General features: G+C 45.7%; 1 protein-coding gene across 2 annotated transcripts in view; it reads right to left on the reverse strand.

Annotated features, from left to right (window-relative positions):
• GADL1 (GAD like acidic amino acid decarboxylase 1) overlaps positions 1 to 23,279 on the reverse strand; it is a 618,248-nt gene that overhangs the window by 281,914 nt on the left and 313,055 nt on the right. For both annotated transcript variants that reach the window (XM_085630569.1, XM_085630571.1), the window contains exon 11: positions 12,031 to 12,112. In XM_085630569.1, the coding sequence (XP_085486695.1) occupies positions 12,031 to 12,112 (82 nt within the window). The remainder of the gene's footprint in view (positions 1 to 12,030; positions 12,113 to 23,279) is intronic.

A 23,279-nucleotide genomic window follows, 5' to 3' on the forward strand; every position in this document is an offset into this window, starting at 1 on the left:
ATTCACATAACTAACTTAAGACAAAATCCTAAACTTACTACCATTTTCGTATTCACAGAAGGCACTTACTCATTTTGGTATTCACAGAAGACACTTACTCACTTCGGTATTCACAGAAGTTAGTAGTCCTAACTTTAGGACTCCAAAATGCCTTCTGTGAATACCGAAAGTCTTAAAAGTAGGATTTTTCTCAGTTTAGGAGTCCTAAAGGTAGGACTCCTAACTTTACTACTACTAAACTGAGAAAAATCCTAATTTTAAGGCTTTCGGTATTCACAGAAGGCATATAGGAGTCCTAAAGTTAGGAGTCCTAACTATACTACTACTAAACTAAAAAAAATCCTAATTTTAAGACTTTCAGTATTCACAGAAGGCATTTAGGAGTCCTAAAGTTAGGATTCCTAACTTCTGTGAATACCGAAATGAGTAAGTGCCTTCTGTGAATACCAAAATGAGTAAGTGCCATCTGTGAATACCAAAATGGTAGTAAGTTTAGGATTTTGTCTTAAGTTAGCTCTGTGAATCGGGCCCTAAGACTCCATATTAATGGTGGAGCTTCAGGTTGGAGCGCTTACAGCCAAGAAGCAGGCTGCTTTGGACGTCAACGATCCGCTGTTTGGCGCCACGCTCTGCTTTCTGTGTTTACTGATGTTTTTTGGACATGTTGGGTGAAGTGCCGGTCTTACCACGGCCCTAGTCAGCAGCACAGACCGACACCTGCATTTGCTTTATACTTCAAACCTGCAGGTGGAACACTTCTGCGAAGTTGGAAATATGCAAGCGTGTGCAACTACTGAACTACTGTAACTAGCACAAAGTTATATGAACCTCCAATCGGTGCTACTATTAGCGTATACAGGCATAGCAAAGGTACCATGGGTCCTGGTGCATGTACAAAAATGACTCCAGTGCATGTACAAAAATGACTCCACCACCCCCCCCTCCTTTTCACCCGCCCGGACACTGGTTGGATAGTACAGCGCCAGCTAGGGTTCAGGGGCACCTGCCACTGTATGTCTAGTAACCTTTTCACAAGCACCCACCCTCATGTACATCAAACAAACTTCTGGACTATTTCCAAGACATTTGGACTACTTTTGGGGAAGCTGTGGATGCTTTATGAGACAGGTGAAAAAACAACATTTTGAAATATTTCATGCAAACTACAAAAGGTATCTTGTGGGCCCTGGAAGAATAGTGTCCCAGCGGCCTGCTCTTCACACTGCACACTAGGTGTGCCCTGCTGCAGATATCGCTAATGTGTATGAAAGATCTAATGCAGTAATATTAACTAAGACTGGGTGGAACTCTGCACAAACTCAAATAATGTTTATGTAACTCAGCGGAACTCCACGGAGTGACACTCCGCAAGTTCCACCCACCCCTACCTATATGGTCTTCCCTTTCGATATCCTGTCCTAGGTTTTCTTCTATCACAATATTCCGGGGATGTTTATTTTTAGGTTTACGACCAGTATTTAGGAAAGAATGCACCTACAGAACACAGTTTAAATGATTTGTCATACATGAGGACCATGCCCCCCTAAAAAGTTGAATTCTGGCTCCAGGCCTGCCTGAATTGCCTTTTCTCAGAAAGGGAACACTAAATTGGGAAGGCTGGTCTTCAAACCACTGGGGAGGGAGTAGTCCTGCCTCCACCACTTCTGCGAAGGATAGATCTGAGTATTATCCCTAGCCTTGCAACAGTTTACCGACAACAACACTTAAAGTCAAATTCTGTTCCACATCTTACAATAACATCATGGAAAGTGACTGTCCCTAAAGGCAGCAGGGCAAGCATTAGCCTACACTAAGAAGAGCAACATTTTGTGCCTTAAAGAAACTTGGTCCCTTTCCGTGTCGACTTTGTGCAGATATTATAAAATCTTTAAGCTGGCGTCACAACTCAGCCTCTTTGGCCGCACTTCAGGAGGGCTATCTATTTTCATTAAATGCACAAGTAATTTAGAGGCCACTCCAAATAATCTGAGCTCTTCAGCTCTGCAATAGCTGCTCCTAAATTGTTATCTCAAGGCATCAAAAAACCCCAAGCTGATCATTGCAGAAGAGCTATGTGGCAGGCTAGAAGGCCTTTTTATGGATTTTACAAGCCATGATCATCTGCTTGTGAGTCATTTTAACGTCCACGGACTGGGGAACGTAAGTGAATCCTTAGCCCTATCCAAAGAGGGTGGAAAATTGCAAGACCTCCTGTCGACTTACAAACAGCTTGAGGCACAAGGAATTCACCGGTCGATTCTTCCTACCTGCAAACGAATCTCAACAATTGACTATGCCTATGTATCAGAGCTTTTAGCAGGCCTGCTTGTAAACTTCAAAATAGACATGAGACCAGACAGTGGCCACAACTCACTAAGGTCTACTTTGGAGCTAACATCATCCGCAGCGTAAAGAAGTAACAACATCGGCTCTTCGACTGCGGCTGATTCTGTGAACCTACTGAGAAGAATAAAGTGGAGACCAGAACACAACTTAACGGTCGCTACATGGCTATGATAGCAGGACATTGAGGAAATATATAAGCACCCGCAGTCCATGCATCACGCATGGGACGGTCTTATAGAAGATCTAAGAGCCTACTTATCAGGTCATGACAGCAAAACTATTTGTTCAGGGAAATGTTGGCAAAGGAGGCCACAAATACACCATAACCAAATTATTGTTTCTGCTAGAAGATTCTTACGTAAGACCCAGCTGGTACATAAACAACATCCCATTGCAAGGTGCACCGCAGTGGTTATTCGCATACAAATGATGCAGACAAAAAATAGGCCTGTTTTGGGGATTATATCAACAAAGTAAAAAACAGTAAAATCACAAGGGAAGACGGTTTCTAGGAGGTGACAAGGGTAAGACATGTGAAGGAACTAAATACAGACCAGACCCTAGCGCCCCGATATACTGCATTGCCAGCAGCAGCAAATCTTTATCCAAGCCCCAATGCCAGAACTAATAACCACTGACATGGTCAAACACAATTAGGTGCGTGGAAAAAAATGGAGCACCTGGCACCAATGGCTTTCCAGCGAGTATATCCAAATGCACCCCTGAAGCATGGTCCAGGTTGTTTACTCCTTTCTTCAATTACGCCTTTCTAACAGCAACAATACCAGAGCATGGAGAGGGCTATCCTGTGCCCGATATATAAGAAAGGGGACCAGACTAAAGCGTAAAACTACTGCCTAATTGCGATGTTAGATCTGGAGGATTAAGCCTACGATCGTGCTCTACCCGATCAACTAGAGGCATGGGTTTTAAAGCATGAAATCCAGCCTCTTTTCATTCAGGCTTCCTTGTGGCTGCATCTAAAGCGGATAACATTACAGCCCTATACTTTTTGAGACACAGAGCAAAACAAAGAAATCTGTTACCCCTTTTTTGCTGTTTTATTGACTACAATGCAGCATTCGACAGGATTGACAGGCAACCCAATGAAAGAAACCTGAAGCTTGGGGAGTCCCACCAAAAAAGGGCTATAATGTTTTTATATACAGGGACATGGGTCTGTTGAAAACAGTACTCAGCACCGTGACACCCAAAATAAACACCTACGGCGGCTTAAAGCAGGGGTGCGCTCTCACACCACTACTTTTTAATGTACATACTGCTGATTTGGGGAAGTGCATGGAGACCGGTTGCATTAGTGCCCCTCAGGCTTTGGTCCACTAAAATCCACATCATCCAATACACGGATGACATTGCGATAATGGACCACACCAAGGCAGGGCTCCAATGAGTGCTGAAAACACCGACAGGGAGATAAATCATCTTGAGGCAAACCAAGATTAGGCAAAGGTCCTCATCTTCAGAAGATATCGAAATAACACATATGCGACCTGGCACCTCTGTAGTATGACTATTAACACCACCAAGAAATATAACTATCTAAGAGTTTGGTTTGCAGATAACACCCAACCCACCACACATGTGAAAATTCTGAAAAAGAGAGGAGCTGCAATTACCTATAGCATCACCCATCAGCTGCCCCTACACTCAGGGTCATAAATGCCACACTTCTCCAAGCTTATCCAGGAGCCTTTGCATCTGTCAGGGAGCACATTCATTGTACTGCCTCTAGGAAAATATTCCAGCTGCCACGTTATATTTGACAGTCAAGATTAAGGCTGGAATTTGGCTTGGCTAATCAGTCCTGAGAATGTAAGGCTGCCTCATTAAAGTATCACATCAGGATTATGAAGGCCCCAGCTAACTCACTAAGGGCACATTTGAAAATAATGTTAGAGACCCCAGATAATCCAAGACATCATTATCTGCAGGGTGCTACTGTGTCTCACCAAATAGAGGAAATGGTTTTAAAGAACATGGATATACCCCACATAGCCTGGAAAAAAGCAGTAAACAGAAAATTGAGGGAACATTCAAGGGACTAGGATTTGAGGCTATTAAATAACTCTGCATCTGTACATCTTCTAAACAACTCTTACTTGGTGGCAAATCCTCAACCTTACCTTCTGGGAGCTATACACAAATAGGCCCATAGGAAGGTCTTGTGCATGCAGCTCTTAGGGTTACCAGTGAGACGTTTCAACCCCGTCTGCACTGGCCAAGGAGGGTCTGGGGAATGTAGAATGTGCAGCTACAGACATGGATCGTGGGTGCACTTGCAGTGCTGCTGCCCCATATTAGACACACCTAGGAGGCACTTGTTGAAACAGCTAATATTTCTGGCCTGGGGGTATGCATGTGGCAGGAAGCCCTCACGCTCTGATTTACATGCTCCGCTCCATCGATATTGTAGAGATATGTAAAAATTTGTGGATGAATTCAAGGCTCTGCTGCACCCGCAATTACTTCATTTGAATGGGACTGATAATGTGCCCTGGGCCTGATGGGGAAAAGCAAACCGTAAATGGCTGTGCCCACAGACATACATAATTTTGTCCTGTCTGATCTGAGCGGCTGGGTTGTTTTTAGCATAACTAAGGGGCATATTACCAAGCCCCTATCGCCACCAGAACGTCACTTTTTGTGACGTTGTGGTGGCGATAGGGTCAGCACCCTATTATCAATGCAGCGTTAAACCACATAACGTGGCTAAAATTAGCGTGAAAGGGGAATGCAGTGGGTGTTGCGGTGGGCATACAACCGCAACACCCATTCACTTCTACGCTGCCACCTATTATCAAGAGAGGTGATAATAGGTGGCAGCGCCGAATTTAAGACCAGGAAAATCCTGGTATTAAGGTGGAGAAACAAGGAGAAATGCTTAATTTCTCCTTGTTTTTGCTTTTTCCATGTGTGCTGCCTTGTGCACAAGGAAAAAGCAAAATGCCAAGGTTTGTTTATGTACAGGAAGGTGTCCTTTCCTGTACATAAACAAACCTTTTTTTTAAATGCCATTTTGTAACGTACATGTGTGCTGCATGAAGCAGCACACATGTAAGTTACAAAATGGCATTTTAGTTTTCTTTATGTACAGGAAGGGACACCTTCCTGTACATAAACAAACCTCCCTTCTCGCAGACACCCTTGCACTCTGGTGCACGGGTGCCTGCGTTAAATCGTGAGACTTAGCACCATCGCAGCGGGAAACGCCAGGCTGCACCATATCCTTGGTAATATGGTGCAGCCTGGCACTTCCGAAGTGGCGATGAGAGGGTTAAGCCAAGGAGGCCAACGCCTCTCACCGCCACTTCCTAGATATTATGCCCCTAAGTGTGCAATGGTTTGGAAATAGATCACTGACAAAAGCAAGCAGCGGTGTGGCTGGTAGCAGTGATGTGAATATAAACACCACTGCTATCCCGCCTAGCCTAAGGTCAATGGCTAAAACACCAGGGCCCAGGTGTACTAACATTAGGAATTCTGATTTCCCAATTGCGATTCACTCCGAATCACAATTAGAAAATCAGCCTTCCTAATGTATGAAACTCGTATGAGTTTCATTAGCGATTCCTAGCGGGTCGCAAATGGGCCTACCTCATGCATATTAGGGAGGTATGTTGCAATTTGCGACCCATTACGAATCGCAGCCATCACATGGGTGGAGGCCTTCTGAGGTCAGCATATCAATATGTTTGTGATTGTTTTTTAGTAAAGTAATCATTTTTTTTAATGCAGTCGATTTTCCTTAAAAGAAAACGGGATGTGTTTAAAAATAAAAAATGAAGCTTTGCAGTTTCATTTTGTAAGAGCAGGCCGTGGTCCATGTTTTCCATTCTCAAAGGAGAAGGGGTCCCTGATTTGCGAATGGGTTACCACCTCCTTAAAGGAGTTGGTAAAATATGATTATTTTGCGACTGTAATTCAGTTGGAAAACATTCATATATCCCATTCAGATTCGGTATCTGGAAGGGACATCCTAAATATGCCTTGAATCACAAATACAAATTGCTATTCAGTAACATGTTACCAAATCGCACTTTGTGTTTTGTACATATGTAAAGGCATTTTTGCGGTCAGAAATGGCTCAATCGGCTGTTTCAGACCACAAAAATGATACGAACATGTGGCCCTACATTTTAAATAGTCCTACTGAAATAGGTCTAACGGGTTTTAAAAGGGCATAACTGAGATGCCGGCTCATTCCTTAATATCTTAGGCATGGCTTTTTAGTAACTTCCTGTATTTTAATAAAGCTTTTGATAAAACAATTTTTTAATACCTTTTTGAGGGAAAATCAACATTGTTTTTAGCAAGGTTTCCTGTAAGCACCATTGCACTTTTTTATCGAGAGGTCGAAGAGTGTTACATGTCACAAAAACTGCTGTTGCTTCTTATCTGAATATTCATAGAACAGAGGCTGAGTACCGTAATGAATTTTATCAACGCATTGGAAAACATATATCTTTTATGCTTTTACCAAAGCTATATTGAACTGTCTTCTTTTGGCAAGGCAATTTTATAATTAATAATGTATTTTACTGCACATCTTCGAATGGTTGCTATAGTTTTTATTGACTAAATAATAAAGATGAGATTGACATTGCGATGCAGCCTTGCCTAAAAGGAGCCAAAAGTTTTCTAACTTTTGTAAAACTACACATTCGTGTCACATGTGAACATTCATGCAAATAATGTTGGAGCTCTTTTGCAACAAAGGTCTCCAGCTAAAAATTGTGTTTGTTGGGTTTTTTCTGCAAAAACTTACTTTTTGCAGGCATTTTCCCTGTTCTGGAAACTTCTTAACCTCTGTGGCCACCCTCGCCACCATCGTCCGTCAGCACGGCCTCAGCATTGTATCCTACGTGGACGACACCCAGCTCATCCTCTCCCTCACCAAGGACCCCGCCAACACCAGACTCAACTTCCAGGCAGGAATGCAGGAAGTTGCAACCTGGATGATTAACATCTGCCTAATGTTCAACTCGAAGAGGACAGAAGTCCTCATCCTCGGAACCACCCCATCGACATGGAACAACACCTAGTGGCCCACCGCCCTCAGCACCCCCCATACCCTCCAGGACTGCGCTAGAAACCTCAGCATCATACTGAACTCCTCCCTCTCCATGAACCGTCAGGTCAACGCCATCGCCTCCAGCTGCTTCAACACCCTCCATATTCTCCGTAAGACCTTCAAGTGTATTCCCCTCGAGTCCAGAAAGACAGTCACCCACGCACTCTTCACCAACAGGCTGGACTACGGAAATGCCCCCTATGCCGGCATAACCAAGTCTCCACTACGCAAGCTCCAGACGATTTAAAACACAGCCGCCAGACTAGTCCTTGGTATCCCTCGACACAAGTACATCAGCCAACACCTACGAAAGCTCCACTGACTCCCCGTCGAGAAGATAGTCACCTTTAGTTACTCATCCACACCTACAACAGCCTACACAAAACCGGACCCCAATACCTCAATGACAGAATCACCCTTCACCCACCCAAATGGAACCTCTGATCCACCCACCTCGCCCTCGCCAAAACCCCACGCGTCCACAGAGCCAAAGCAGGGGGAAGATCCTTCTCCCACATCATGGTCAAGGCCTGGAACGAGCTCCCGGTCGCCATCAGACGCGCCCCATCCCTGAACACCTTCAGGAAGGTTCTTAAGACCTGGCTCTTTGGTTGAACGGAACTGATGACCCCTCCCCCCAGCGCCTTGAGACCCTCACGGGTGAGTAGCACGCTTACAATTCCCTGATTGATTGATTGTGAACATCAAGATGTCCATGTAGGTTAAAGAAAAGTTTACAAAGTTAGCAAGAAACTTTGCAACTTTGCTGCGTCTTCTTTACATTTCTCTTCCAGTTCTAGGTAGCTTATCCCTTTCGTTCACCAAGGATGGCACATCCACTGAAAGAATCACTTCACACTCGCGCACCATCCAAACGTTTCCCACAGGAGCAGATGTGTGCAATCTCCAGGCAACGTTGCTCTCTATCAGAGACTGCACCCTCCTGAGAGCTCTCCATCTGTTTGCATCCCCTGGCCCACCGCTATAACTTTGCTGCTTAGAACATTAGGCCCATAAAGACTGACAACATTCTGAAACAAATTAGATGCCGCCGCACGCAGGCAGCGGAGTCTTTCTGCACTCAATCTCTTTTTCGCATAAAAATACTTCTGCGATATCTCACCGGTGGAAAAGACGGGATTTAATCTCCGCTAAAATACACTGGGGATATCTGCCTGCAAATGATGATACAATAGTTCAGAAAATGCAATTTCTTTGTGTCTCCAAAGACATGAAACAATAATTCCTGAGGATAGAGAGGCATCTTATGAAGTGTGGTGGAGGCAGTAACAGGCAGTGCCTGAGAAGAAAATCTGGGCTGGCATGTGTGGTCCACGTTAAAGGGGCAAACAGGTACTGGTTTACTGAAACTTGTTTAACGTCTATGGGTTGATGTGCTAACATTGGGATTACTGATTACCTAATTCTGATTAACCTCTAATGTATGAAATGCTTTACTCCCAAACAGTGATTCCTAGGCATACGCAAATCAAATATTAATGAGGTAGGTCGCAATTTGCGACCCATTAGGAATCGCAGCCATCCCAGGGATGGTGGCCTGCTGAGGTCAGCAGACCACAATGTATGTGATTATTTTTAATAAAGGAATCTTTTTTTCTCTTTTTAATCCAGCCCATTTTCCTTAAAGGAAAACAGGATGTCTGTGGGTCACTGCCTGCACTTAAAAAATACCTTTTGAACTTTCTCAAAGGGGAAGGGGTCCCAAGGTGACCTCTTTCCATTGCGAATGTGTTACCACCACTTTTAAAATAGTGTTAAAGTATTACTGTTTTGCGACTGGAATTTGGACGCAAAACAGTAATACATACCATACTGATTCGGTATTTGGAAGGGACGCCCAAAGCATGCCTCCTTCCAAACACCGAAACACAAAAGCAAATTGCAAATCTGTACCAAGTTACTGAATTGCATTTTGCATTTCATACATTAAAAAAAAACATTTTTCTGGTCTCAAATCGCACGCTTATGTGAATTGGGACATTTGCAAAAAAAAATGGAAAACTGCTTTGTAGCCCTAAGTGCTCTATTTACCAACAGAGGCTAGGGGTGGGCCGAATGTTTCATTCCGCCCACGGAATAGGTGGAATTTTGGTCACTCCACATTATTCTTTAACGTAGAGTTCCGGCCAAATTCCGCCAAAGGCTGCATGGCCGAATTTTTCTCCTGCTAGGCTCCAGGAAATGAGATGTGGAGAATTGGATTTTGTGACCCCAGTGCAATATTCTAACTTGGGCTGTCACGGGTGGTCATGAGAGGTCGCTGTCAGAGGCTGCCGCTCAAGTAGTTTTGCTGCCGCTCTAGTAGATTTTCTACTCGAGAGGCAGCATAATAAACTTGAATGGCTGCGCGCTCTTGCGCAACGCATGGTGCCGTTTGCGCTAATGGTGCTAGATTGGTGAAACAGCAGCGCGAGCTGCATACTAGCCCTCTGTTTTATGTAACTCCTTGGCATTCTTCAGAAAGAAACCCTGCGAGTTCTGGCCACCTCTAATGTAGGTAGGCACAATTTTGACTGTGTTGACTTATGGCTACATCTTTACATGAGTTAGGTCTATGCTGGTTTCTTTACTTCCTTGATTTAACCCCTTCGACGCTCATGACGGAGCGGTTCCGTCATGAGCGTCGGTTGCGCTGTGCGCATGACGGAACCGCTCCGTCATGGCCCCGCCCGTGCACAGAACCTTCAGCGCGGCGCGGAAATCCGCGCCGCGCTGAAGGGGTTAACAGGCATGTGTTGTCATAAGAATAAGTCATGGAGTACAATGTTTATTTGCTTAGTGTTCCAAGGGGCAGATTATTGAAATAGTTCACGCAACGCACCAAGACACTTTGCTGCGCTGCGAGAAAGGGCAGGAATGCACCATATTTACCATTACATGGCGCAGTCTTGTCCTCTCCTTGTGCTGGTGCACATTTGACTGCCTTGCGCCAATACAGGCACACTTGCATCATGTGTGTGTTGCAGACAGGATTGCTTTTGTGCAGAAAGGCACACTGTCCTGCACAAAAACAATCCTCTGAGGATGTTTCCTCATTCTATGTGTGCTGCAGAATGCAGCACATGTAGAAAGTTGAAGAAACATGGAGAAATAAAGATATTTCCTCGTCACGCCTTCCTTAGGAAGGCATAGCATTTCGATGGATTTCCAGGATTACCACTCTTGGTAAATCTGGCAGTTCACCAAAATCCATGAATGGATGCACGGGAACACCCACGCTCCACCCATGAGTAGGGTAACGAGAGGCAGCGACTTGCGCTGCCTTGCTTTACTCCAGATTTACCAAGAACCGCAGGGCCACGCAAGGTGGCGTTGCATGGCTTAGTAATTCTGACTTTAGTGTTGCGCTGCCCTTATGTTACCTTGCATGACATTGGAGCAACGCAACACATTGTTTAATTTGGCCCTAAATATTCTCAGATCCTCAGTTGGAGGTACCTCAAAACTGGTGCTTACATATGCATCAACAAACATTGGTGGCTACCAGTTTGTGTGTGTGTGTGTGTGTGTGTGTGTATAATGTATTTAATTAAAAAATTATTTTAAATTCAACAGATCATTTAACACATAAAGTATATATGTATGTGTGTGTATTTATATATAAATATATAGATACATATATATTATGTGTTAAATGTTGTATTGAGTTCAAAATGATTTTTATATTAAATTAACATTTAACGTTTTGTGGCAAAATAGTTTAATAAAACTTTTAATACAAAATCAAAAGTACTTAAAATTAAATAAATAAATAAGTGTTAATATTAATTATTTTACTTTAAATTTACATTTTTATTGTATGCTGAGATATTTAAAATATTTGTTAACAATTATTAGACATTATTATGTTTTCCTCTAGTCTACCGTGTGGGATTTCTCTGCCAGGTGGTGGTGATCACTGCCTACATGAGAAAGTTTACTATAGTGCCTTTACATTCATAAATTCAGCCTTAGACATCTCCACCCACTGGGATGAATTGAGATATGCAAATCTAGTAAATTTACATTTGTATATGGTGAAGAGCAAAAATGTGTCAAGTTACTAGAAGCTGCAGTAGTAAATTTACAAAATAGCAAATCTACATGTATAAATTGACATTTATGAAAAGCCCTTGGAATTTGTTAGGAATTACTTGGACCAAACTGAACCTTTCGAGAAATTACTGAAGAATAACGTCAAGTTTTAGTGGATGATAGAACAGACTTAGGGGCTGCGTTAGAGTTTGGCAGACACGGTACTCTACCTCAAACACCTTCATTAGTTTTAGGGCTGTACTTATTTCCTTGGGTTTCCACCATGAAAGTTGGTTCCATCTTTGGAACTGTGTAAGCTGGTGCTGTGGGTGGATTACTGTATATATTTATTATTCAAGGCAATGCATGCAAATGCTGTGTAGTTTGGCATTGAGACAACACGCAGGTCACAGTGGACATCATGTGCTAAGCTCCCAAACGCCTCTCTGTGAACTCTTCTGGATGGCTGCAATGAACTCAGGAAAAGCAAAACAAATAGAAAGCTATTGCCATTGGCATTTCCATTGACAGGTCACGAAATACTTGGGGTAACTCACAGAGGTGTCTTTAACGAGCAGGGCACAGCACTGGATCCCGGCCATCAGCATCTTATGTGGATTCCACGCCACGGAATCAGCCCTAGAAGAACAAGCGAGAGACTGAGAGGAAAGCAGATGATTGGTGATCAGAAAGCGAGCGCTGTAAAGGAAACTAAACAACGTTAAGTCTTCATCTGCTGGTGTGGTGTTCTCAGATAACTGTAAACCAGGAGTGAGTATTAATTCATTAGACACTATCACTGTTTCCAGCCAGGTCTAAACCCGGCCACCTTACCGTCATTTGTAGTGATGGCTGGGCTATGGCGGGAGAATGGTCAGGTGATGGTAGACAGCAGCATGGTGGTGCAAGGGTAAGTATGCTGTGATCCTCAATCTGCCTGGCGGCCCTGGTAGGAGGCGTGGCAGAGTACAGGTTGTTGGCCCTTACCATGGGCCACATGCTGCTGGCACCAGAGAATTCCTTCTCATACTGCTCTGCATGTACCGCAATGTGATGGGACATCCTGGGGATCTCCCTTGGGATGAGACTTTTAGGATCCCTAAATCTCAAGCATTGCAGACAAGTGAATGGCCTAGCTTCTACTAGTGGCCCTCCAGGGAAAGTCATCCTGACAGTTATGTAGGTGCCCCGGATTGGTGGAGGTTCCTCAGACTCCCTGAACCCTGGGGAGAGAGACACAGGTAGAATCTCTGCACCGAATTCCAGTGATTACAACTTTTCTACTAGTTTGTGGAATAACCTCACAGACTGATAATACGGGTACTGTTAACATGCAGTTTTTCTCAATTCTTGGGAGAAAACTGTTGAAATGTTCTGCATGCTCAGAGAAGGTGGAAAATGGAGGTCAGTGGGGAGGAGGGGGTGGGTGGAGGAGTGGTTAATATCAGAGCAGCCTGCCTTTGCAGGAAGAAACCTCTCCCTTGAGTGGGGTATACTACCGTGTATTTGAACAGAGTTGTATTACACAGTAGTAAAGCACTTTGGTGCACATGCATCAACAAATCCAATAGCGATTCCTTAATAGCGATAAATAAGGAATCGTTATTAAGGAATCGCTGTTCAGGATGCATCAACAGATTTGGCAAAAATTAGCGATTCCTTAAAAATTGCTAATATTTACCGAATCAACAATAGCGAGTACAGCAAACACCGAAATAGCTATTTGCGATATCGGTATTTCCGAAATCACTAATACCGATTCCGGTAATAGCGAAATCGGTAAAAGCGAAATCGGTAATAGCGAATTCGCAAAAAACGGGTCGCTCTGGGAACGGTCTAATGACATCACAACCAGGAAGTACAGCAGCCCCACCCTCATTCACTCGGCAGAGGAGCAAACAGGAGCAGGAACTGGAGACAGCCTGAGCCCAGTGATACACCACTGACAGGACTACCACCCTACCCAACCAGGATGGAGAAAGATGCACCAGCCAGCGCAGAATCTGCCAGAAAGAGAAAGCGCAAGTTCTCCGACCGGGAACTGGAGCACCTGATCGAGGGGGTGAGCAGCAAACATGATCGGCTGTTCGGGAAGCTGTCCCTAAAGGTGCCAGAGGCTGAAAAGCGTCGCATATGGCTGCGCATCAGAGAGAGGGTCAATGCGGTGGGTGTGACGCCACGCAGCATCGACGATTTAAAAAAGAGGTGGTACGACCTCAGGAAGAGGGCCAAGGAGAGGATCGCTGAAAGTCTCCGGGAGCCTGCCAGAACAGGAGGGGAACCATCTACAGTGTCAGAAAACACTGCCCTGGAGGAGCTGGTAGAAGGGACCATCGAGCCAGAGGCCGTCGTGGGAGTCACACAGATGGACACCTCCGGCGCAGCCACAAGTGCCCAAGGTAAGATGCATGTCTGTGCCCATACTCAGCATTGCGTACAACCATTCCCAAACCCCCAGCACGATCACAGTGTGCATGCAGAATTGCCCCACACATCTTCACTCATAACAATAGTGCATCATGGGAGTCGTAGTCATGTCAGGCCGGTGTGCATGTACAGGGAGAAAAAATATACTTTAGTCAAGACATCTGTAGAAGCTAGAAATAGACTTTAATTAAGTGATTCATAGTAGGATATGTATGTAGTAAAATACACCTTAGTAGTAACAATCCCACTAACCATGCACTGTTTCACACACAGATGCATCTCCTGGTGACTCCGACGACAGCGGCCAGCTTATCATATCAGAGACACCAGCCGATTCGGACGTCGATACTCCGGCAGAGCCGCATTCACCACCTCCACCACCACCACCACCACCACCTGCTGATGCGCCAACTGCAATGAGACAGCGGAGACGCAGGTCACAAGTCCCACCCATGCAGGTGATGGATGCATGTCAGACACCTGCTACACCATCGGGCCAAAGTCCAGCATTCGTCCCACCGCCTGCAGCACCACCAGAACGTGTCTGACTCCCACTGCGCCGCAGGTCTCTGCGCAGTACACCATATGTAGGCGAAGATGCAAGCTCCCCAAATGGTGGCATTGAAGAACAGATGCTGTGGGTCCAGCGCCTACAGGGGAGACACATGGCTACCATCAGCAGTCACATAGCGCGCCTGGCAAAAGAAATGCGCACCCTGACTGCGGCAGTGAGGGACATGACCACTGTGGTGGCAGAGGGTAATGGGAACCTGAGGGAGGACATACAGGAACTCACCCGTGCCATGAGAGCAGGGCATGACAGCGAGAGAAGGAGGCACCGGCAGAACTTGCTCCGGTCCGCAGCCTCTACAAAGGCCATCACTAGGCTGTGCAACAGCACAGCTGTTTTGTCACGCCGCTCAGTGTCACTGCAGGTGGACCTGGGCCATTATTGCGGTGATGTTGCCAAGGCCCTAGGCCAGGTGACCGCTGCAGTGGAACACCTGCAGAGCGGTACTTTCAGTGCTAGCGCATTGGGAGGGGAGGACGGCAGTGAGGCTGCCTCAAGTGTGAGCAGTGTTTCCGTGGCGGAGGCCAGCACCAGGAGGCACAGTTCGCGCTGCTCCACAGCCACAGGGACAGGCCGTGGTGAGGTAGAGGAGACACCTGAAAGGAGGCTGGGCGTTCATGGCAGGCGCCACTAGACTGACTGAAGGCCATCCATGACCATGGTGGGGTATCCAGGGTCCTCTCCTATTTGACACTTGCACACCCGTGACTACAACGGGCATGTTTTGTTACACTTGTTTTGGGGAGCTCTTATTTTGTATCATGTCTGCCCGCACATGCCTCAGTGCTCCTGTGCATTAAACAGCAGCACCACAAATGCAATCGTCATGGTTCATTCTTACCTGGATCAGAAATGATGTTGCGTGATGTATGTCCGCCTCCTTTGCCCCTCAGCTGTGTTAGGGACGTGTGCCTGTCGGTGTTGTGCGGGTGGTTGGTCATCCCGGTAGACATCATTCCTGTCCACCTCTATGGGTATCCCCCTTCTGGTAGCGATGTTGTGCAGCATGGCACATACAGCTACAATCCTGCAGCAGGTGTCAGGTTTGTATTGCATGGCACCGCCAGTCTTGTGTAAGATTCTAAAGCGACTCTTCAGAATCCCAAAGGTCCTCTCTATTACATTACTGGTACTTATGTGGGCCGCGTTGTAACATTGCTCCTGTGGTGTTGCTGGATTGATGTAGGGGTGAGTATGTATTCCCGCAGGGCGTATGCACTGTCACCTAAAAGATGGAAGCAAAGGCTTAGCAACGGTGATGTATATACATGTGTGGTGATCATGTTTGGAAGAGGTATGTATACGTACCAAGCAGAAGTCCCTCCCCAAATTCTCCGTTGAGTAGGCGCCTGTGGATACCACTGTGTCGGAATATGTAGGAGTCGTGTGTGCTCCCCGGAAATTGGGCCACTAGGTCCATGATGATGTGCTTGGCATCGCACACAACCTGCACGTTAATTGAGTGGTATGACTTCCGGTTACGGAATATGTACTCATTGGCAGAGGGTGGACAGATGGGGACATGCGTGCAGTCGATGCATCCAATGACATAGGGGGAAATGGACCACCTGGTAGAATGCCTGTTTGTTGCCGTCCAACTGCCGTGGGGTTGTGGGGAAGCTGATGTGAGTGTGTATCATTGTCAGCATGGCATCTATGAATTTGTGGAAGAAGCGTGAGAGTGTGCTTTGCGATACGCCTCCGGCTACGGCGATGACCCCCTGGAAACTTCCTGAGGCCAGTAGGTGCAGGCTGCCTAGGACCTGGACATGGGCAGGAATTGCATTGGTCCGATGTGTCTGGTGCTGCAGAAGTGGTTCGAGGTCTGCAATTAGGCGCATGATCATGGCACGATTCATTCGGTACTTGTCGTACACCTCATCTTCATTCTGTCCTAGCAATGTGATACGCACTCTGAAGACTCTCTCCTGGACCCTTCTCCTGCGCTGTCCTGCTGCATTGATTCGCATCCTCCTTGCTAGCACGTAGAGGGCTGCCATTTTGTGCAAGCCAACAGGGTCTCCAGGGCCAATTTTAAGGGCTTACTGATTGGTGCCATCTGTGGCACATGTATTTTTTTTTCTCACCTTTTTTTATTTTTTTGTAACTTTACCTCCAGGTTCTGATTCCCCTTAATGTGCTCATGCTAAATAGCGATTTTTGGGATTTTCGCTATTTGCGACTTTTGATGCATTGAGTAGCGATTCGTTATTAGCCATTGGCACTTGCCGGTAGCTAATAGTGATTTCGCTGATAGCGAGTTCGGTATTTTGCTATTATTTATTTTGCGGTTATTCGCGATTCTTTATTTTTCCGGGTAATTATTTTGCGATTCCTTATTTTATCCCGATTCGTGATGATGCATTGGGATTCGGTTTTTGACACTCGCTAACAGCTGATTTTACCGATTCGGTATTTTACCGGCTGGATTTTTGCTTGATGCATGTGCCAGTTAGTGCTTCCAGGTGTCCTTTAAAGGATGTCTTATAGGCGTAACTGCAGCCTTTTCCATTTGTAAACCTAGTTTGATGGCGGAGAATAGCTTTGTGAATTGGGTCTTGTGGATATTGAACATAGAGGCTAATTTGCAAAGAACTGGCCCTACAAGTATGAAACATACCAGGAGCAAAATGTGCCCACAACTGGTTGCAACATGATCATTGGGGGCGATTCACAGGCATTTCCATCTGCACTGTTAGTAATAGGGGCATTGGGGCACATGCATCAAGAAATACTTTTGCGAGTCCTTAATTGCGATTATTAAGGAATCGCAATTAGGGACTCTGAAAAGCCTATGCATAGAGAAATCGCTATTAAAATAGCGATTTCTAAACATTCCTTAATTGCAACTCGCAAATTGCAACTCGCAATGAAGGAATGGCTTTCCCATTCATTTCTATAGGCCTACAGGCCCATAGGAATGAATGGGAAATTACATTGCATAGGTACTCGCAAATTGCGCATTCAATTTCAAGGGTGCAAAGGTGTCAAAATGACATCCTGTTGCAACCCTGAAATTGTGATGTGCACCCATGTTGCGCACACACATGCCCCAATGGCATGTGTGTGTGTAACCTGAAACCTTGAAAAATGCACTTTAGTGCATTTTTCAAGGTTTTTGCAAAATACAGACCAAAGTAATTTCTCTGTATTTTGCGACCCCAAATAGTGAATTCGGCTATTTTGAGGGGTACATGCATTGCATTTAAGGAATCACAAATTGCGATTCCTTAAATGCAAACACAATTTAAGAAATCGCAATAAATTGTGATTTCTTAAATTACGAGTGCCTTACACTTTAATGCATCGCAAACGCCCTTTTTGCGGGCGCAAACGGCCGATTTTTTGATGCATGTGCCTGATTATCTTTAATGAGCTTCGAGCTGATCACAAAACACATAAAATCCCGCATCTATCACTGCGATCACAAAGGTGCACAGCTAAAGTGTTCCCGTAAGAGGGAATACTTTTAACAAGCAATTTCCTTCCCTTTTTCCTCATTCGGGTCCTGAAATACACTAGGTTGCCACAGGGGTAGCTAATGCAATGAGTAAACTGGAGCAAACCATTCTTTCCAGTTTTTTGTAACTCTGAAAACTTCTTTGTCCAATTTGTACCATTGTTATTCTTAAAGACATTTACAGTTGTAGTGAGGGCACTCCCATTTTGCATATGCAAATGAAGCTACATTTGACTTACAGCTTTTTTTTACCACGTTTTTCACAGAGTATTTTGTGCAAAAGATCTCATTGCCTCATTTCTGGCCAACCAAACTCAAGCGGTGAAACTGGGTAATTTCTACTCACCCACTTTCACTCTCCCTTGCGGGGTCCCTCAGGGATCCTCGCTAAGCCCCACATTATTCGATATATATGTGGCGGACCTGGCGAGGGTTATAAAAGCTCACGGGCTGCGGCTAACCACCTACGCTGACGACACCCAACTGGTGCTGTCTGTTCAAAAAGATGGTCCCGCAGTCGCCGCTAGATTCCAGGAAGGGATGATGGCCATTAGCTTTTGGATGGCGGATAACAGTTTAAAATTGAACTCGGATAAGACCGAGGTGCTGACCTTTGGCAGGCTTTCTCCTGAGTGGTCTGCGACCTGGTGGCCCAGCGATATGGGCCCCCCCCCCACTCCAGTAACCAAGGTCAGGAATCTCGGCATCATGTTCGATAACAAACTGTCTTTTAAGCATCACGTCAACGCTGTGGCGGCATCCTCCTTCTATATGTTGAGGAAAATCAAGAAGTTGCTGCCATACCTCCCCTCAACTGCAGGAAAAACCTTAATTACCACCCTTGTTTTTTCAAAAATGGATTACGGCAATGGCCTTTTCCTCAATGCTCAGGAGCAGGTTCTAGCCAAGCTGCAATCAGTACAGAACGCGGCAGCTAGATTACTGCTCGACGTTCCATTTCATCACCCTACATCCGCTGCCATACACCATCTGCACTGGCTGAGAGTAAAGAGTCGGATAAAGTTCAAGGCTCTATGCATTGCCTATAAAGCCATTCATGACTCAGGACCTAGGTTCCTGAAGGACGCTTTCCGAATCTATCTTCCCAAAAGAGCTTTACGATCAGCCTCTACGCACTTGCTCCCGGTGCCATGCATCAGAACCTCTACATGGGGAGACAGACGCTTTTTGGTAGCAACCCCCAGGCTGTGGAACTCCCTCCCATTGGCTATAAAAACTTCCCCCACTCTCATCATGTTCCGCAAGCTCTTGAAGACTTGGTTATTCAACCAGTGATCCCTTCAGAGGCCTTCTGTTATTAGGAAGTTCTGCATGCGCCGAGACACCCCAGGGTATTCGTGCGCAATAAAAATCTCAAAAACATAAACATAAACATAAACATGAGACATGCATACTCTATATAACGTGACCTCCTATGCTGTAAACACACACAGCTACCCTCTTATGGGTGGTCTCTTTTGTAAAGTGCATATATCTTTTACATGTACAATGTACACGTTTTCATGCCACCCAAGCAGTTTGCTGCAAAGCAAACCTTTGAAAAACAACGTCTTAATCCAACCTTCACACAATCAGCAGAACCGGAAAATTGTAGGGGTCAATCTCTACCTGTTCTGAAGCATTTCTAGAAATAGTCCCTACTCTCCCCATGTTTGGGTCAAAATCTACCCTTAAATCACACCTCAGATCACACAAAACTAAGCAAACTTTGTCTTTTTAGAAATATATCTAAAGCTGAGGCAGAGACAGGCACATCCTAGCAGGCCCGGTATGCAGGGGCGACTGCTGACAAAATAAATTGGTGAGGCAGCACGGGGAGGGGTAGATAATAATAATTTAGAAAACATTTACCTCACGCTGCCGCTCCTGCTGCCAGCTGCCTCGGTGAAGAAGTATGAGGAAGTCCATGGGACACTCCCATCCAATCCAAACGCTGCTCTCAGCATGAGAGCAGCACAAGGATTGGTCTGAGCAGCCTGGTTAGGCACTCAATATGTTTCTCCACCACTTCTTGCCTGCCTGTTGTTGCTGCTCTAAGGGACTGCCTGTCCCAGGACACTCTGCCACATGAGGAGGGGCCGGGGAACCAGTCTCGCACTAAAAAGCGCCTCATCACCCCTGCTTTGCGGTACGCTTGCCTGCCAGTTGTTGCTGCTCTAAAAGGACTACTTGTCGAAGGACACTGCACGAGTAGGAGGGGCGAGGGCACCAGTCTCGTGCTGAAAAGCGCCTCATCACCCCCACGTCGCAGGACACTTGCCTGCCTGTTGTTGCTTCTCTAAGGGACTACCTGTCCCAGGACACTCTGCCCCAGAAGGAGGGGCCAGGGCACCAGTCTAACACTGAAAAATGCCTCATCACACCACCCCCGTCGCGGGACACGTGCAGGCCGCGCCCCAGCGAAGCCAGGGCCAAGGGCGGGCCCGTCCTTGCCCATCATTGCCAGAAAGAGGCAGGGCAGGGCCTCCCCCCTTTCGTCCACACTCCAGAACTCGCCTGGGCCCTGTTGTCCTAAATGCAAGATACTGTGTTCATGTGCTCACTTATATTTTATCGTGACTCTTGAGACTGGACTTTGTCACTCCCGCACCTGAAGCTTGCTTGTCCAGGACACTAACAGATTTGTTACTGTTTTTTTGGTGCTTATTTGCCCAGCCCTTCAGATGTTTTTGTCCACAAAGTCCATAGAAACTTTAGGGCTATTCTTTGATATTAATACTAGCTGCTTCTAATCTTTTGTCGAACTAAAGTCTAGTAGCACATTGATACAGAGGGAGGATGTGAATAAAAGTTGACACCAGTTGGGGAGGGTGCCCTAAACAGTGGGGGTCGACTCGCTCTGAACGCGCTAGGGGCCAATAGACCGCCACAAGCCTTGTTTCACCTTTTCCTGGAAACGCTACCTATGGGGAAAAGAAAATCTGTGGGGGGGTGGGGCAGGAGCCTCAAGTAAAAATTAACAAAGCTAAGCTCCTCCATAAGACTGCTGGGAACAATTGTGTGCTAGATCGTATTGATGGCCTTTTGGTTGAGTGCGAAGATACTAACCCCTGCCAGGATTGCTCTAATTTGCACACCAGAGGTCATTCCAATTGGCTCCAAATCCAAGGTCCACAAACATATTCCTTTAAAGTTTAAACAGACCCAACCCATCCCTAATGTTACCGCCACGGATGTTGATAACGAGTCTAATCACCCAGTAATGCTCGAAATTCAAACAGTTCTCGATACTCGGGCCACTATCCTTATACTGAGCAATAGGTTCTTACAACTATTGGACCTAAGTAACGATCAACAGGGCAGTGATGTATCGGACAGTTCAGGAAGGGGCTGGAAGATCGGATAGATGGGGAGGGGGAGACAATATGTGAAGATGATAATGACCGACAAATTGAAGGCTCATCACTGATTAACCTCTCTATTTTCAAAACCATTACTGATCTAAGGTATGAAGTTAGCTTTCTGAAATCAACAATCAAAGACCTTACTGATCAGGTCAATCTACTCATAGCTAATTGTGCGAGTAGAGTTGAGGCCCCCTCCCTGCCTTGCAGGCGCTGTGCCACTTCACCTTCCCTAGCGTATACAATCTCGTCTCAAACTCCTATGAGTATTGTTCCTGTCATCTCCAAGCCAAATCCCATTGCTGCATCTAGGGAAAATGACCCTCTTGGGCCAAATAGAATCAATCTTCAACACAGGCAGGGCTCACCCCAAATGGGGCTCCTCGCCTAATTTCTCACATCTGGCCAGACCTAATAGCAATGCTTAGTCACTTAATAATCCAAAAGGGCAGTATATGCGCCCCATCTCACTCCCTCAATCTATCTTTATGACCAATGTCCCTAAACTCTTGCCAAAACACAAATATGAAGGGGGAGAGTCGCTCATAAACAAAATTGTACATTGGACTCGTCATGTGAGGGGCTGCCGCTCAGTAATTAGAGACGATGTTATAGGGGCCAGAAGGCTCACGCACCTCAGCAACCATTTGGATTGCATTTAAGTGCGCTTGGCTGATGAGATGGTGGTCCATAATTTGATAGCCTTAGAAGTCAGATTTAGCGCTCCTACATCATCTTCCGTCCAATTTAAGTAAAGATTACCACAGAACTCCTTGCCTGTTAGAGCCCAACCTTCAGCTATTTACCTAGCTACTGATTCCAATATGGCTGTCAATGACACCTTCCAGCAATCATCTGCGCTCAAAGTCTTCCCAACCACATCCTCTAATTTCCCAGCACTCACGTATAAATAGAAGTTTACCTACCCCTAACTGCTCCACACATGCTTTGAAAAATGTTATCCGGCACCCCAACGAGCTCTTGTATCCCAGCAGAAGGGAGACTATTGTAGTGCCTGGTACTACTCATGCACAGTTACTTGTGCATACAGGGAATTCCCTCGCTATACCACAACTAAGCTCCTCCAGCAGGCAGGAAGTATGTAGTAAGCTCAATGTGATATCATGGAATGTGGCTGGGGTAAGACAGAAATTGACCCTCCCACATTGGATACATTTTATCATATCTTTTGGCATATGGTTACTACAAGAAACATGGAGTTCCACCCCTGCCTTAGTGCCTGGCTACACAACATTCTTTTGCCCAGCAATCTCCAATAAGCCAGGACATCCTGTAGAGGGGCTGATAATTTGGATTAAGATTGCATTCCAATGTACAGTTTGTGAGCTGTGGTCTGATAGCTTGGACATTCAAGCCGTGCAACTTAAAGGCCCGGATGGTGCCTTACTTGACATCTACAATGTCTACGCTAAAAGGACTAAGGCTAGAAAGAGGTCAGCCACGTTATAGATGATAGGATGATAGGGCTACTCCACCGCCTCTCATTGTAGCTGGCGACTTTAACCTCACCTTCGAACCCCTGGATAGCAAGGGTATCTGTGAGGCTAACGAGGAGGACAAGCTGTGGCTGTCCCCCACCTTGATCTCCCTCCTATAAAAAAATGGACACAAGCGGCACTCCCATTAAAAGCGCTTTCCCTGGAGTTTGGGCTAAGGGCAGCAAATGGGCGCGCCGCTTCAGTTTAAGGGGGGCTAATACATTTACTAGGAACAACAATTTAAGTCTTATCAACTTTATTTTGGTGCACCTCAGGTTGTGATGCAGAGTGTTTGACATGAGTGTGGGTTCCACTGTGGACAGCGACTATAATCCCTTACAACTCTTGTTGAGGTCACTATGTGATGGTCTGCTTAGTTCTTCAAACCAAGCCCTGTCCTCAAAGGAGATATTTCTTTCCAATGACGAACGTCGCCCAAGTGGCAATGAATGAAGACAAGCTGGAATTCATCAGAGAACTTGAT

The sequence above is a fragment of the Triturus cristatus genome, chromosome 10 (assembly GCF_964204655.1).
Source record: "Triturus cristatus chromosome 10, aTriCri1.1, whole genome shotgun sequence".
Lineage (NCBI taxonomy): Eukaryota > Metazoa > Chordata > Amphibia > Caudata > Salamandridae > Triturus > Triturus cristatus.